The sequence below is a fragment of the Oryx dammah genome, unplaced genomic scaffold (assembly GCF_014754425.2).
Source record: "Oryx dammah isolate SB20612 unplaced genomic scaffold, SCBI_Odam_1.1 HiC_scaffold_14, whole genome shotgun sequence".
Lineage (NCBI taxonomy): Eukaryota > Metazoa > Chordata > Mammalia > Artiodactyla > Bovidae > Oryx > Oryx dammah.
The window spans coordinates 50230255-50245620 of record NW_024070198.1 but is presented as its reverse complement, the minus strand read 5'-3'; the positions used below and the strand labels follow the sequence as shown (position 1 = coordinate 50245620).

Here is a 15366-nt window from a genome sequence, read left to right as displayed (position 1 = left end):
GTCTGCCCGCAGTGCAGGAGAGCCGGGTTAGATCCTCGGTCTGGGAAGATCCCCTGGAGAAGGAAATGGCAACCCATTCCAGTACCCTTGCCTGGAGAATCCCATGGACAGAGGGGCCTTGTAGGCTACAGTGTCTGGGGTCACAAAGAGTCGGACACGACTGAGCGACTTCGCTCACTTCACTTCCGCTATCTAGGGCCAGGATCATTTTCTCGTCTCCGTAGTAAACCCCCTCAGGGTGCAGCTCAGGTGCAGCTGCGGTGGCTGAAGGCTTGGTGGCCTCAGCATCCTTTTAATGGCATGGTGTGCATCGTGCTAAGTCATTTCAGTCTTGTCTGACTGTTTGCGACCCTATGGACTGGACCTCGCCGGCCTCCTCTGTCCGTGGGATTCTCCAGACCAGAGCACTGGAGTGGGTTGCCATGCGCTCCTCCAGGGGGTCTTCCCGACCCAGGGATCAAACCCGTGTCTCTTATGTCCCCTGCATCGGCAATAGGGCCACCTGGGAACATTGCAGGGACATTCTTTGTCCACACGCAGCAGCCAAGATCAGGTCCCTGACTCGGCCCTGGAGGCTGAGGCCACGGCCTCCCCTCTGGGGTGAGGGGTGTCTTCTCCCAGCCTCTGAGCACGGTGCACAGGAGGTGGAGACGCCACACACAGGGAACCAGAGTGGCAGGCGGCCCCAGCTCTGAAGGACTGAACCTAAAGGGGTTAACCCAGAGCTGGCATCCAGGATTCCGGGCCAAAGAGTGGAGTCAGAGAGCTATTGTCCAGAGCAGGGGTGCTGCCCCAAGCCAGGCCCCTGGGGGGTCTCAGCAGGCTGACCTGGGAGACTGGAGGGGTGCTCTCTGCACTTGGGAGGAGGTTGCCTCCACCTGTCCTCAGGGTCTTTCCAGTGTGCAGGGGTCGGCTGAAGAAGTCAGCCCTGTGCCGCCACCCCCTCCTCCCCACCCCAGGGCGTCACAGACCCTGTGGGCTGGAAGGGGTAGGGAGCAAGTCAGCCTGGAGCGAGGAAGGCACTGGGGGCTCCAACCACAAACGTGGGATTCCGGGTCCTGGACCCAGTGGGGTCCCGAAGCCCCCCAAACGGCGGCTGCTGGTGAAGAGGAAAAGTTAAAATTTTACATAGCCTCCTGCTCATTCTGCCTCTGTAACTCAGCTTGCTCCTTGCAAAGTCTGGATCATGCAGTCTCAGAAAGTGGGGACTTACAATACTAGGAACTGGAGCTTATCTCACTCACCCTTGTCCTGCTTTTTGCAATTGCCCAGCCCCTGCAAACCTACTTAATCATGCCTGTCAGTGTAAAGGTCAGGCTTCTCCCTCCCTATCTTGACTGATGTTCCCTTAGTTTAAACCAGCGTATAACAGCTAGTGTTGCCCACTATCAAGTGAAAAAAAAAAAAAAGAGTGAAAGTCGGTCAGTCGTGTCTGACTCTTTGCAACTACACAATCCATGGAATTCTCCAGGCCAGAATACTGGAGTGGGTAGCTTTTCCCTGGAAGATACTGGAGTAGGTAGGTCTTCCCTGGAAGATCCTCCAGGGGATCTTCCCAACCCAGGGATCGAACCCAGGTCTCCCACATTGCAGGGGGATTCTTCACCAGCTGAGCCACAAGGGAAGCAAGCCCAAGAATACTGGAGTGGGTAGCCTATCCCTTCTCCAAGGAATCTTTCCGACCCAGGAACCAAACGAGGTCTCCTGCATTGCAGGTGGGTTCTTTACCAACTGAGCTATGAGGGAAGCCCGCTGTAGGAAAGTGAAGTCGCTCGGTCTTTGAGACCCCGTGGACTGTAGCCCATCAGGCTCCTCTGTCCATGGGATTTTCCAGGCAATAGTACTGGAGTGGATTGCCTGGAAAATCCCAGGGATGGCGGAGGCTGGTGGGCTGCCATCTATGGGGTCACACAGAGTCGGACACAACTGAAGTGACTTAGCAGCAGCAGCAGCACTGCTGGAGAGGATTGCCATTTCCTTCTCCAGGGAATCTTCCCGGCCCAGGGATCGAACCCAGGTCTCCCGCATTGTAGACAGACGCTTTACCGTCTGAGCCACCGGAAAGCCCACTATAGTCTGCCTCCAAAAACTCTGTAACCCCTTTGCTCGGGGCTTAGAGCTTGGAGTGTTAACTCCTCCGGGCCTCCTGACATGATAAATCGGAGTTCTCCAGCTCTCCGAGTGTGGCGCTTAGTTTCTCTAGTACTGGTTCCGGCAACACTGGGATGGGCTGGTGTCCACCGCTCCCCAAATGACCCCCTAGTCCTCAGCGCTTGGCTGGGGAACCCTCCGTCCAGACCCCGCCCACTCCCAGGTCCCGCCCCTCGCTCGCCCCGCCCTCCCCTCGCGCAGCCCCGCCCCCCGGCCGCCAGCCCCGGGCCCGCGACCATGGTGGTGCTCAAGGGCGTCCCCGCGCTCCTGTCCCCGGAGCTGCTCTTCGCCCTGGCGCGGATGGGGCACGGAGATGAGATCGGTGAGCGCGGGGTCCGAGCCTCCGGGAGAGCCGGCCCCGCCAGCCGCAGGCGGGCAGGGCGCCGGGTCTGGGCGGGGGCGGGCAGGTCCGGTTCCTTCTCCAGCCCGGCGTCCGAGCCGAGCGCCCCCGCACACGCCCCGCCGCAGCCCGCGCTCCAGCCCCGTCCGCTCACGGCCCTCGGGCCCGCACCGCCGGCGCCCGGGCTGGTCTGGGACGTGTGCGTCGGTCTCTCTTCCTGGGACCGCGGCCGCGCGCCCGGAGCCCGCCCAGCCTTCGGCTACCCCGCAAGTCCTCGGGCGCGCAGGCTCCGGTCCCTCGCGATCGCAGACCCGGGCGGGGCGGGGCGAGTCCTCAGGCGTCGGCCCTGCGGCTCCGGGTCTGTGCCCCCAACGCGGCGCGAGGAACGTGGGCCGACCCAGCGCTGATGTCTGGCCGTGCTGGCCCTCCAGTTCTTGCAGACGTGAACTTCCCCAGCAGCTCCATCTGTAGAGGCGGCCCGGAGGAGATCCGCGCCGACGGTGAGCCCCGCCTGCCGCAGGGTGGGTGGGAGGGTGCGCTGGGCTCTGGGCCGCCGGTGCTGCGGCTGTGCCCCGCCCCCACCAAGCCCGCAGGAACTGCCCCAGGGACCCAGGAGGTCTCGGCAGATTCTCCCCGCAGCCCCCGCCCCCAGACGGGAGCCTGGGCCTCCTGCCCCGTCTCACGCAGCACTTGGTGGCCTCTTACAAATGGGGAAGCAGGCCTGACCGATCGGTGACGCCCAGCCCAGTACGGGAGCTCAGCCTGTGCTCTGCTGTGGAATCCCAGCACTGGTGACCTGGCCCCAAATGCTCCAGGTCTCCGCACACTCACACGCCTCTAAAGGCCTTCTCACCTTCTCATGGGGGTGGGGCGGGGGGAGCAGGGCAGGTCGCACAAGGGGATAGTGGGAGGTGAGACTGGGGGTCGGGACCAGGTCCTGGAGGGGACAGGAAAGAGAGGGGTAGCAGTCCCGATGGTAATGGGGGTGGGCTGGGCTTGGATGTGCCTGGTGTTTCCCACCCCCAGTGATGTCCTGAGGGTGGGACAGTCCTTTCTTTTCACAGGCTTCTGTGTTTCCCAGTTTTGTGCGTGAACACACATTAGTTTAACAATCAGAAACCAACTTTCAGGAGAGCAGAGGGCCTTGGAGCCAAGCGGGGCAGGTCTGAGGGCAGCCAAGAGAGGCCTCTTTCCAGACCCCACTATCGTCTCAGGGGGTCATTGCCAGGGCCTCCTGGGATCAAGAAAGTGGCCTGGCTGCCCCTCCTGGTGGACACGTGTTTGGGGTCACCACCAACGGCCTGTGTGGAAGAGTGAAGGTGGGGTGGGCAGGGACAGACAGAGACAGGGGCCGTGGCTCTGGCGGGGAGACTCAGTGCGGCCTCGCCAGTGTCCCCAGGCGGGCCGCTCGCGCCCGTGTCTGAGGCCGTCCTCTGCCCCCAGGCCTGGGCATCCCCCAGCTCCTAGAGGCCGTGCTGCGGCTGCTACCCCTGGACACCTACGTGCAGAGCCCGGTAAGGCTGCTCTGGGCCTTGGCTTATCCTCTGGCTTGCCTTCTGGGGGTGGGGAGGACGTGTGTTCCTGAGGCGCTGAGCCAACCAGAGGAGCCCTGAGGGCGCCCAGGGTGGGGGGTGGGGCGGCGGGGGGGCCACAGAGCCGAGCCTCTCAGTCTCTAGGCTGTGGTCATGGAGCTGGTGCCCAGCGACAGGAAGAGCGGCCTGCTGGCCCCAGTGTGGACGAGCTACCAGTCCATCCTTTCCAGGGCTGGCTATGAGGTGAGCCCAAGATCCCCACTGGGAAAGGGCCCAGCGACCCTCTGTGCCTTGGAGGCCAAGGAGAAGTGAAAGACAGCCCCGGAGCTCTGCACCACGGTCATGCGAGCTCCTGCCCCGGCCAACCCCTCCCTCCTGGGACCCTCGTCTATCTCTGCCTGGGGGTCCTCACACACCCCATCCTGAGAACAGCAGGGTACTCCTGGCTCCCACTTGTGGCCAGAGGCCTGGCCCGATGCTGCCTGTCATCCCTTGCCCTGCAAAGGGCCGGGCAGGTCTTGGGTGGGACTTTCCTGAAACGACCCGGGGCTCCTGGTCTGGACAGTAGCCCCACCACGCACCATCCTGGGGGCTGCTGCTGCTGCTAAGTCACTTCAGTCGTGTCCGACTCTTAGCGACCCCATGGACTGCAGCCCACCAGGCTCCCCTGTCCCTGGGATTCTCCAGGCAAGAACACTGGAGTAGGTTGTCATTTCCTTCTCCAATGCATGAAAGTGAAAAGTGAAAGTGAAGTCGCTCAGCCGTGTCTGACTCTTAGCGACCCCATGGACTGAAGCCCCCCAGGCTCCTCCGTCCATGGATTGTGCAGCTCAGGTGATTCAGGGGCCCCGAGCAGGTGGCCACCACGGCCTCCTGTTTCCCTGCCTGCCCCGTCCGCACAGGTCAGAAGGCCAGTGTCCTTGGGGCCCCCGCCTGCAGAGTTTCCCATTGCCCCCAGGCCTGAGCCTCAACCCTCCCGCTCTGCCTTCCAGTTCTCCCTGGCGATGGTGGAGAGGTTTGCGTTTTATGAGCGGGCAAAAAAGGCTTTTGCTGTTGTGGCAACAGGGTGAGTTCTGGGTGGATCCACTGGGTCCGCTGGGTTGCACTACGTCTGCCAAGCAGGGTCCCTACCCCTCCCCACTCCAGAGCTCTCTCCACCCTCCATGCAGCCCCTGCCCCTGGACTAAACGCCCCACAGGGAATGAGAGAGGCAAGGGGTTGGCTGGGCGTGCCCAGGCAGGGGCCAGAGCGGTGGTCCGGGCAGCTGGGGCCTCTCCATCCCCGCCCGGCGCTCAGCCTGCTCCTTGTGCAGGGAGACAGCCCTCTACGGGAATCTCATCCTCAAGAAGGGGGTGCTGGCTCCTGAAGACCTGTGCTAAGCCTGTTGAAGACCACCCGCCCAGAGAGGAATCTACACCCTCCGAGCCTGCCGAGGCCACCAGCAGACACGTCCGTCCGGTGGCCAGATGAGCCAGCCTGGCCCTCCCCGGCAGCACCCAAAGCTCGCCCCACTGGGGTCCTGTGTGGGCCTCTGCTGACCAGGGCCGGGATCATCCCGTTTATGAAAATGATGCAAAAGTGCGGTGGCGTGCCCAGCGTTGGGTGCAAAGCTTTAAACAGTAGCTGTTTCCTGACTCACAGAGGCCTGTTTGGTGCTGAATGCAAGGGAAGCTGTTGGCTCCCCAGAGGGCAGACCCCCACCCACTCCCAGCGAGTCCTCAGCGGGGAGGTAAGGCCTTCCTCCCAGCAGGTTTGGGTCACCTGCTTGGCAGGTCCCTGGATGTGGAACAAGAGTGCACACAGGTAGAGAGAGACCCGTGAGTGAGGAGAGCACACGGGGGGTCTGGTGGGGGGGGTCCTTGCTGATGCAGCGCAGGGCAGGGGGCCTGGAGGGGCTGCGCCAGCCTCCCGGCAGCCCTGAGTGGGCCTGGGCTTGCACTAGCCCTGCTCAGCTGCAAGCACTAAGGTGGTCCTTGAAGAGGGGGCTGGGGCCATTCCTTCAGCCCGAAAGGTAGGAGGGAAGGTGTCGGGGGCTGGCCCGGAAGCTCTGGGGACCGACCAGACCGTCAGCTGGTGGGGGGCCAGTACCGTGTTCCCGCTCCAGTGGTTGAGCACCTACTGACTGGGCACACACGAGCCTGAGTGCGTCTGGGGATGGCCGGGGCGGTGGCAGAGGGGAAGGGGGCCTGTGAGGCTGCGACGGCCTCCCGGCATCTTCTCAGACTGAGTCTCAAACTACAGTGGGCAGGGGTCCCACTGGCCACTGCGCAGGGTCCCTCCCTGAGGGTCCCTCCTTCCTCCTCCAGACTCCGCAGGACTAGATGTGGGAGCTGGGGTGACCGGGGATCCCCAGGGCGCGGCGGAGGCTCCCGTGGTCTGGACCCGGGGCTGGTAGATCTGGAGGACAGACGGGCACACTGGGCAGATCTGCGACTCAGCCTGGGCAAGGGACTGTGTTCTGGCCCGCCACCGCTGGGGCTTAATCGCAGACCTCTGACCCCACAGCCAGCCACTTCCAGCCACAGAAGGGCCTCTCTTGAAACAGCTTTATTGAGGTTGAATTCTCATGCAGTGGCTGATCACATTTAACGTGTTCAGTTAAACTCCTTTGGGTGTTGAATCAGCACCTCCATCCGTACCCCCCAGGATGGTGTGCACTTTGCAGAATTTCTTGCAAGTGGAAGGCCGCTTGTGCCCAGCATGCTTGTGTGGGGTGCTTGCCATGTGAGTCCATGATTCCTCTTTGCTGCTGAGTGGAGTTCCGCCACTCCCCGGCACCTCTTGGGGGGCTGTGGGTTGCTTCCAGCTCTTAGCTGTTACAGATAAGCTTGCTGTGAACATGAGTGGGGTAAGCACCTCTGTTTAAGGCTTGGCCGTAGGGCACGTGTCTGTGTGACTTTGTAAGAAGCCCCCAGGCTGTTTTAGGCCACTGAGCAGGTTGACCTCCCCAACCCCAGAGAATGCACCTTCCGGCCCGGGTCCTGTTCCCGCTGTAGCGGGACTCTCCTGGTGTCGCCTCCAGTCCTCATTCTCCTTCCCTGATGGCTGATGACGCTGAGCGTCCTCTCGTGTGTGGGGGGCCTTCTGTCTGCTGTCTTTGCTGACGCGAGTGGTCAGGCTCTTGCCCGTTCTGGACCAGGGCCTTTAAGGATCCTGGTCCCCACTTCTCCTGGGGCCCCAGCGGCTGACCTGCTGTCCAGCTTGGCCCAGGCTGCGTCGGATCCTGCAGGTTCAGGCTCAGGACTGCCCGGGCGACACCCTTCCCCAGATGTCACTCCCAGGCGCCTCTAGCTGATTGGCGGTACGTTCGGGGTTCCTACAACCCCTCCTCCGGCTTGATTACTTTCCTCAAGCAGCTCCCAGAACTGAAGGAAAAGGCCACTCCCTGGATCACCGTTCATCCTACAAGGACAGGACTCGGGAACCGCCAGGTGCGTGGGTCCTGGGGGCGGCACGCCCCTGCCCTCCTGGCTGCCACTCTCCCCACCTCCTCGCGGGCTCAGCAGCCCTGGAGCTCTCTATACCCAGCCTTCTGATTTTCTCCGGAGGCTTCATGACATGCACTGGTCACTGGCGATTGATCCAACCCCCAGCCCCCTCCCCTCCCTCAGGACTGGGTGTGGGGCTGGAAGTTCCAACCCTCGATTCCTGGTGGGTCCCTGGCAACTGGCCCCATCCTTAGGGACCCTCCCAGAGTCACCTCTTTGGCACAGTGAAGGGTCACACTCATCACAGCAAGTCCCAAGGGTTTTAGGACGTCCGTGCCAGGATCAGGGATGAAGAACAAACATGTTTCTGATGACAAGTCACCGAATCACAGCATTTTTCAGTTAGTCCAGGCTCTTGCTGGGGATCCCCCGTGCCCACCAGAAGGGTCTCGTTCAGTCGTGTCCAACTCTTTGCAACCCCATGGACGCCAGGCTTCCCTGTCCTACACGATCTGGAACTTGCTCCAACTCACATCCATTGAGTCGGTGATGCCATCCAACCATCTCATTCTCGACTCGGTGGTTCCCAAGTCGTCCCCTTCTCCTGCCATCCATCTTTCCCACTGTCAGGGTTTTTTCTAATGAGTCAGTTCTTTGCATCAGCTGGCCAAAGTACGGGAGCTTCAGCTTCACCATCAGTCCTTTCAATGAATATTCAGGACTCATTTCCTTTAGGATTGACTGGTTTCATCTACTTGCAGTTAAAGGGACTCACAAGAGTCTTCTCCAACACCACAGTTCAAAAGCATCAATTCTTCAGTGCTCAGCCTTCCTGTTCCAATTCTCACATCCATACAGGACTATGGGAAAAACCAAAGCTTTGAGTAGACAGACTTCTGTTGGCAAAGTTATGTCTCTTTTTTTTAATATGCTGTCTAGGTTGGTCATATCTTTTCTGCCAAGGAGCAAGTGTCTTTTAATTTCATGGTTGCAGATACCACTTGCAGTGATTTGGGACCCCAAGGAAATAAAGTCTCTCACTGTTTCCATTGTTTACCCATGTATTTGCCATGAAGTGATGGGACTGGATGTCATGATCTTAGTTTTTTTAATGTTGAGCTTTAAGCCAACATTTTTCACTCTCCTCTTTCACCTTCACCAAGAGGCTCTTTAGTTCCTCTTCACTTTCTGCCATAAGGGTGGTGTCATCTGCATATCTGACGTTATTGATATTTCCCCCAGAATGTGTTTCATCCAGCCTGGCATTTCACATGATATACTCTGCATGTAAGTTAAATAAGCAAGGTAACAATATACAGCATTGATGTACTCCTTTCCCAATTTTGAGCCAGTCTGTTGTTCCATGTCCAGTTCTAACTGTTGCTTCCTGACCTGCATACAGGTTTCTCAGGAGGCAGGTCAGGTGGTCTGGTATTCACATCTCTTTAAGAATTTTCCACAGTTGTGTTCCACAGTCAAAGGTTTTAGCATAGTCAATGAAGCAGAGGTAGATGTTTTCCTGGAATTCTCTTGCTTTTTCTATGCTCCAACGGATGTTAGCAATTTGATCTCTGGTTCCTCTGCCTTTTTCGAAATACAGCTTGTACGTTGGAAGCTCATTTTGAGCATTACTTTGCTAGCATGTGAGATGAGTGCAATTGTACAGTAGTTTGAGCATTCTTTGGCATTGCCTTTCTTTGGGATTGGAATGAACACTAACCTTTTCCAGTCCTGTGGCCACTGCTGAGTTTTCCAAAGTGCTGACATATTGAGTGCAGCACTTTCACAGCGTCATCTTTCAGGATTTGAAACAGCTCAGCTGGAATTCCATCACCTCCACTAGCTTTGTTCGTAGTGATGCTTTCTAAGGCCCACTTGACTTCACGTTCCAGGATGTCTGGCTCTAGGTGAGTGATCACACCATCGTGATTATCTGGGTCGTGAAGATCTTTTTTGTACAGTTCTTCCATGTATTCTTGCCACCTCTTCTTAATATCTTCTGCTTCTGTTAGGTCTATACCATTTCTGTCCTTTATCGAGCCCATCTTTGCATGAAATGTTCCCTTGGTATCTCTGATTTTCTTGAAGAGATCTCTAGTCTTTCCCATTCTGTTGTTTTCCTCTATTTCTTTGCACTGATCACTTAGGAAGGCTTTCTTATCTATCCTCACTATTCTTTGGAACTCTGCATTCAAATCTTCCTTTTCTCCTTTGCCTTTAGCTCCTTCTCTTTTCTCAGCTATTTGTAAGACCTCCTCAGACAACCATTTTGCCTTTTTGCATTTCTTTTTCTTGGGGATGGTTTCGGTCACCACCTCCTGTACAATGTCACGAACCTCTGTCCATAGCTCTTCAGGCGCTCTGTCAGATCTAGTCCCTTGAATCTGCTTGTCGCTTCCACTCTTGGGTTCAACCAAATGCTCAGACTCGGGGAAGGGCACAGCCTCCGGGGTAGCAACACCCCGTGACACCACGGATCGCAGCCACCCCACTCGGGGCAGCTCAGGTGTGTGGAGGTGCGGGTCGGAAGGCACCGCCAGGAGCCTGTGTCCCTAGATGGGGGTGCCGTGCCCAGGGCCACTGCATCGCAGCAGAAGGCTGTGGCTGCCAGGAGGGCCGGCCTCAGTTGTCCCCTCCGTGTCCGGGTGCCTCCCCCACCAACGGTCACTGCAGGAGTGTTGCCTCATGACTGGGGTGCAGAGGGAAGTAACCATGCTCAGAGTCAAAGGACTTGGCACCCGCAGGTGGTTGAGCAGCGCGAATGCCCCTGGGAGTTTAGGGGGTTGCAGGGGAAGCCAGCCAGGTGGGGCTCCTCTGACGCCCTCCACCCCGACTGCCATGAAGGAGAAGGGGCACAGCCGTTTCAGGTGACAGAGCTCCCCAGGATCTCAGCCAGGGGGCTGAGTAGCCCGTGGCCGCCGCCAGTGCCCCCTGCTCACCCTGAGGCCCCCGGTGCCCGCTGCCTCTCCGCCTGGGCCTTCGGTGCAGGAGGGGCCCAAGGTGACCAGGCTCCAGCAGGGCTGGAGGCAGCTTTGGCCACAAACACCCCCTGAGCTGCCCAAGGCCGTGCTCAGTGTGGACCCGGGTCTGCCGTCCTCGGGACAGTGGTGTCCAATCGCCTATACTCTCGCTGGAGATGGCTGTCCCCCGGCTGACAGGGTGATCTGGAGGGGCCGTGTGAGGTTCAGGGCCGCCTGAGGCCTGGGCGACTCTGGGCAGGAGCAGGGCGCCGAGTCGGCACTGCCCCTGTACTCAGCTGGAGGGCGGTGAGGCGCCTGGTGGGGACCAGCACCGCTCCGCCCCAGTTAGGACCGGACCTTGAGCAGGTCTTCCCTGATAGCTCAGCTGGTAAAGAATCCACCTGTAATACAGGAGACCTGGGTTCGATCCCTGGGTCGGGAAGATCCCCTGGAGAAGGGAAAGGCTACCCACTCCAGTATTCTGGCCTGGAGAATTCCATGGAGTGTACAGTCAGCCCATGGGTCGCAGAGTTGGACGTGACTGAATGACTTTCACTTTCTCACTTTGAGCAGATCACTGCCAGGCCTTGGTTTCATTGGTGCTCTGGGTGCGACAGCTCCTGTCTGGGGCTGGGAGGCTTGTACGCTGCTGAGCAGTGCATCTTGGGGTGAGGCTACCATTTGGGTCCCTGAGGAGCTCGGAACTGGCTCTAGGGCACGTGAGACATACCGTCTGGGCACCTCGGTGTGTCTTAGCCCTGAGCAGGCTCCGTCCAGGCACCAAGTGCGCTGCTCTACACCCCGGAGCGTGACTGCCACAGCGGGAGCCCTCTGCACCTGCGTGTGGATGGCAAGTGCGCTCCAGTGACCTGTGCCCACGGCCGACAGCGGGCCTGCTGAGCCGCCGACACGGAGCCTGGGCCCGTCTGCCCCACTCGCCCGTGCCCGGTCCCCTGAGGCAGCAGCGCCGGGTCCCCTCCTCCCAGTCCTCCCGCTTTCCAATGCCGCTCCATCCCCACCCATCCCAGGGCCCGGGGAGTCCAGGGGAGCAGCTAGTGCCAGGCAAGAGGGCGCTGGGTGGGGCCCCGGCTCAGCTTGCACCGCGGGGACCCTGCGTGTGTGGGGCCAGCCTGCAGCCCCCGTCTCCCAGACAGCGGGCACGCTGCAATCACTGTTCTTGAAGACGCACAGCCACCTCTGCAGGCTTTATTTCTCTCCGGCCGGGGCGGGGTCAGGGCTCCCTGGGGTGGTAGATGTGGTCTCGGTCCTCCTCAGGCCCGTGAAGCACCTGAAGAGAGGGCAGCACCCGGGCCCAGGGCCTCGCCTCCTCCAGGGCCTCCTCGGGCCCAGCGTGGAACAGGCTGTCCCGGTCGGGCTCAGGACCCTCCCTCGGGCCCAGGACGCGGCCCAGGGCGTCCTCGGTCTCTGCCAGGGCTTTGGCACCTGGGGACAGACAGAGCGGCTGTGGCCTCCGTCTCCCTCCCGAGGTGCCATCCATCCATCCAAGCCGACCCCATGGCCCCCGGCCCAGCGGGCAGTGCCTGCCCCCACCTTTCTGCTCCTCGCTGGAGGCCATGAGCTTGGGTGCCATGAGCAACCAGATGAGCTGGTCGTCCTTCAGAGACTCAACGGCGTGGGCATCCCAGACCCTGTGAGCCAGAGCGGAGGTCCCATGCCGTGCGCAGCAGGAGGCCCATCCCTGGCCCAGAGCCCCGGGCCAGGGTCCCCGCCGCGCCCCTCCTGTGGGTGGGCCCTGGAGGAGGCTCGGGGGCTTGGCCAGGGCAGGTCAGCAGAGCCCAGGACTTGCGGACAGGGCTGCGGCCTCCTGCCTGGCCACCCAGCCCACACGGCCATCTGCCTGCCGCCTTGGCCGCCCAGCGGGAGCCAGCCTAGCGGTGCCAGGGAGCTGGGGGGCTGAGGGGCCGGATCCCCTGGGTGGGGCGGTGGGGGGCCGCTCAACCCCCCAGGCCTGTGCTCTGCGCCGTTGGTCAGCTCTCAGGGGCTCCCGTACCTCCTCTGCCCAAAGCTGGACACGACCCCCCTTCCACCAAGGTCCCCGGGGGACGGGAAGGACAGCCAGGGGCACTCACTCCTGTGTGTCCTGCTCAGCCCCAGCTTTGCCTTTGTTCTGGACGTGGACCTGGGAGAGTGAGGCCGCAGGTGAGACACAGCGCAGCGCTCCGAGGGTGCGGGGGTTGGGGGTGGCTGGGAGGGGCCGCACAGAGGCCCCCGAGGCACTGCCGGCTCCATCCTGCCCCAGGTCTCTGGCTGGAGGCCCTGCGGTTTCTGGGGACACTTGGGGACAGCACAGGGGCTGCACCCGCTCCACCCACCCCCAGCTGGCAGCCTGAGCACTGGGGCTAGTTCTCTGCCTGTCCTTCCAGGGCCGATGGGGACAGGGGAGCCGGTGAAACGGTGACCCGCTGCAGTGACCGGGCCCAGCAGCTGCGGGACAGCTGTGCCTGTCCTCCTGCGTCTCCCCCTTGACCTGGGCACTCCCAGGCTGTAGGGTGGGGTGGCCTGGACCCAGGGCTGCAGAAGGACATGGTCCCAGCAGTCGTGGCCCCTGGACAACCCCACACATGGAGGGGTCCTGGGCTTCACAGCACAGGGGAGCTTCACCAGGCCCCCTCCTCCACCTGGCTCACCTGGAGTCATCAAGACTTGTCCAGCAGACCCTGCTGAGGCCCCCAGTGCCCACAGGCCCTGCAGTCGCATCCGCTGGTGCCTTTTTCTAGCCCCGGGGGAGGCTGGGTGAGGAGCCCACACGTACCTGGAGGGTCCGGGCTGAGCCTGCCTCCAGCAGCAACACAGCCACCAGGCTGGCGAGCAGCAGGACCCTGGGGGCAGAGGGGAGGGTGAGGGGCGGGCTGCTCCTGCCCCGTGGCCTCCAGGCAGGACTCCTGGCCTGGCTGGCAGTGGTCCAACCAGGGAAGCCAGGGCGGGTTCTGCTCAGGTCCACAGCTAGTTCACAGCTAGCGTCACAGACCAAAACGCGCAGGCCAGGCCCACGCCTGATCCCCACCCTGCAGGCCCCCGTTCCCCACGGGCCTTGCCTGCGGCTCTGGAACCTCTCGGCCACGTGCTCGGGGCCTGGGGCCAAGGGACGGGTGAGGTGCGAGCTCAGGGCTCCTCTCTCGGGGCCCACGGCACCCCAAGGCTACATCGTGTGGCTCCTCAAAGGCAGACAGCACTTCTCTCCGCCCCGGAGATGTGGGCAGGAAAGATGGGGTGCTCTGCGTGGACACCCGTGGCCTGACCTTGAGCTCAAAGACCAAGCCCAAGCAGGGCTTCTGGGGAGCGCGGCCGAGGCTGGGCGTGGGGGTCGCGGGGGACATGAGTTGGCCTGAGCACTCGAGGGAGCTGGGCTGACGGCAGGGGCGTGAGACGTGTTAGGGTGCACACGTGTGCAGGTGTGTGCGTGCGCGTGCCCTGGTATCTCACGTTATTAAACCGCAGGACGCTAGGCCCCTGTGGACGTCATTAAACCGCAGGACGCTAGGCCCCTGTGTGTCCCGGGCTCGGGTCACTGCGCGGCACGGCCTCCACTTCTGTGCCACTCGAGCTCCTTCTGTCTGCTGACTGGATGCTGCCCAGTTTCCCAGACTGGAAACTCCAGTGGGGTTTCACTTAAATAAATAGACCGTCTCACCCGCTGAGCACAGCTCAGCTGTCTGTGTGTAGGGAGCGTTCCGCTCCTGGGGAAGGCCTGGGGGGCCGTGGTTGGGGAGGGACCCAAGGCTTCCTGCCTGATGCCCAGCTTTGCTTCCAGCCCCACAGCGACCTTCGCCCCTCCGGTGACTCAGCACGTCGAGGTGGGGGTTTCCAGGCACATCATGGGGGCAAAGGGCAGGCACCTGCCCTGGTCTGCAGGGCGCTGGCCTGATCTGGGCGCCAAGCCCTAGGCAGAGGCTCTGAACACCAGGAGGTCCCCAAGTCACTGATGGGCCCACCTCGTGTCCAAGCTGGGATTCCTGGAAGAGCCCCCAGGACAGGAGGGCCAGGGGAGCTCTGACTTGAGGAGGGGCCCACGGCGGGGGGGCGCCCAGCAGGAGCCTCAGGACTTCCCAGGCTCAACCCCAGCTCCCAGGGTGATGAGCCCTTGGGTTCCAGCTGCCCCCACCCCAGGACCCCCAGGCCTCCAGCCCTACCTCATCCTCTTGACCCCGTTTCCATTTTGTCAGTCATAGACCTGCCTCTTCTGACCCTGGTGTCTCCCCCCTGCTTCCAGGGGCTCTCGGGCGCTCCTCAGGGCCAAGGGACCCCAAGGGACAGGGGCTGCCTCTCCCGAACCGCAGGGGTGGCCTCTGGAGATGGGACCCTGAGGACAGCGGCCATTCTGGTGGCTCGGGAGGGAGAGCTCTGTCCCCAAGCCCGGAGCACCCGGGAGGAGCCAGCGCCTGGGGTGCCAGCCGGACAGAGCCTGCACCCCCGTCCAGAACCAGGCTGGGCTCTGGACACAGCTGCCCCGAGCCTGGCCCCTGTGCTGGGGCTCTGGACCCAAGGGGCCGCCCAGCAAAGCTGTGGTTAGACGGGGTGTGTGGGGGACCCGGGTTTAAGGACGCTGGGCATTACCTTCTCATGTCAGGCCGCCTTGCTGGTGCCGAGGGCGCTCTGGGGGCCTACGGTTTCAGACCCAGGCAGCCGGCAGCCCGGGTGTCCAGAAGCCTGGTCCTGCTCCTCCCGCTCTTGCCGCTCCAGGTTTTATGGCCCCCGTGTGGGTGTGTCTGGACACAGGTCAGGGGCCAGGGATCCTGGCTGTGCTGACAAGGTGACTGGGTCCCCCTCCACCCTTCGGTCACACCCATGACCTTCCCCAGGAGCGGCTCTCAGCCCGCTCCTGAGACCTGGCTCAGCCCTGCCGCCCCATCTCTCCACACACTGGGACCCGCACCACCTGCACCCCACCCGCCTGTGTTCTGATGCTGCAGGCCTAGTCACTGGGGTGGGGGGCG

At 61.7% G+C, this 15366-nt stretch overlaps 2 protein-coding genes across 2 annotated transcripts; one reads left to right on the top strand and one right to left on the bottom strand.

Moving 5' to 3' along the window:
- The first annotated feature begins 2356 nt into the window (after positions 1-2356).
- Positions 2357-5663, top strand: FUOM (fucose mutarotase). The gene is made up of 6 exons (XM_040254750.1): positions 2357-2473; positions 2923-2991; positions 3935-4005; positions 4168-4266; positions 5016-5089; positions 5336-5663. Exons 1-6 carry the CDS (start codon positions 2389-2391, stop codon positions 5400-5402), a joined length of 465 nt encoding a protein of 154 aa, XP_040110684.1. The 5' UTR covers positions 2357-2388; the 3' UTR covers positions 5403-5663.
- Positions 5664-11579: 5916 nt separating this feature from the next.
- PRAP1 (proline rich acidic protein 1) lies at positions 11580-15107 on the bottom strand. The gene is made up of 5 exons (XM_040254744.1): positions 14987-15107; positions 13185-13251; positions 12502-12551; positions 11963-12060; positions 11580-11854 (listed from the first exon to the last, which is right to left on the bottom strand). The coding sequence occupies exons 1-5, from the start codon at positions 14992-14994 to the stop codon at positions 11643-11645; spliced, it is 435 nt and encodes a 144-aa protein (XP_040110678.1). The 5' UTR covers positions 14995-15107; the 3' UTR covers positions 11580-11642.
- Positions 15108-15366: the final 259 nt, after the last annotated feature.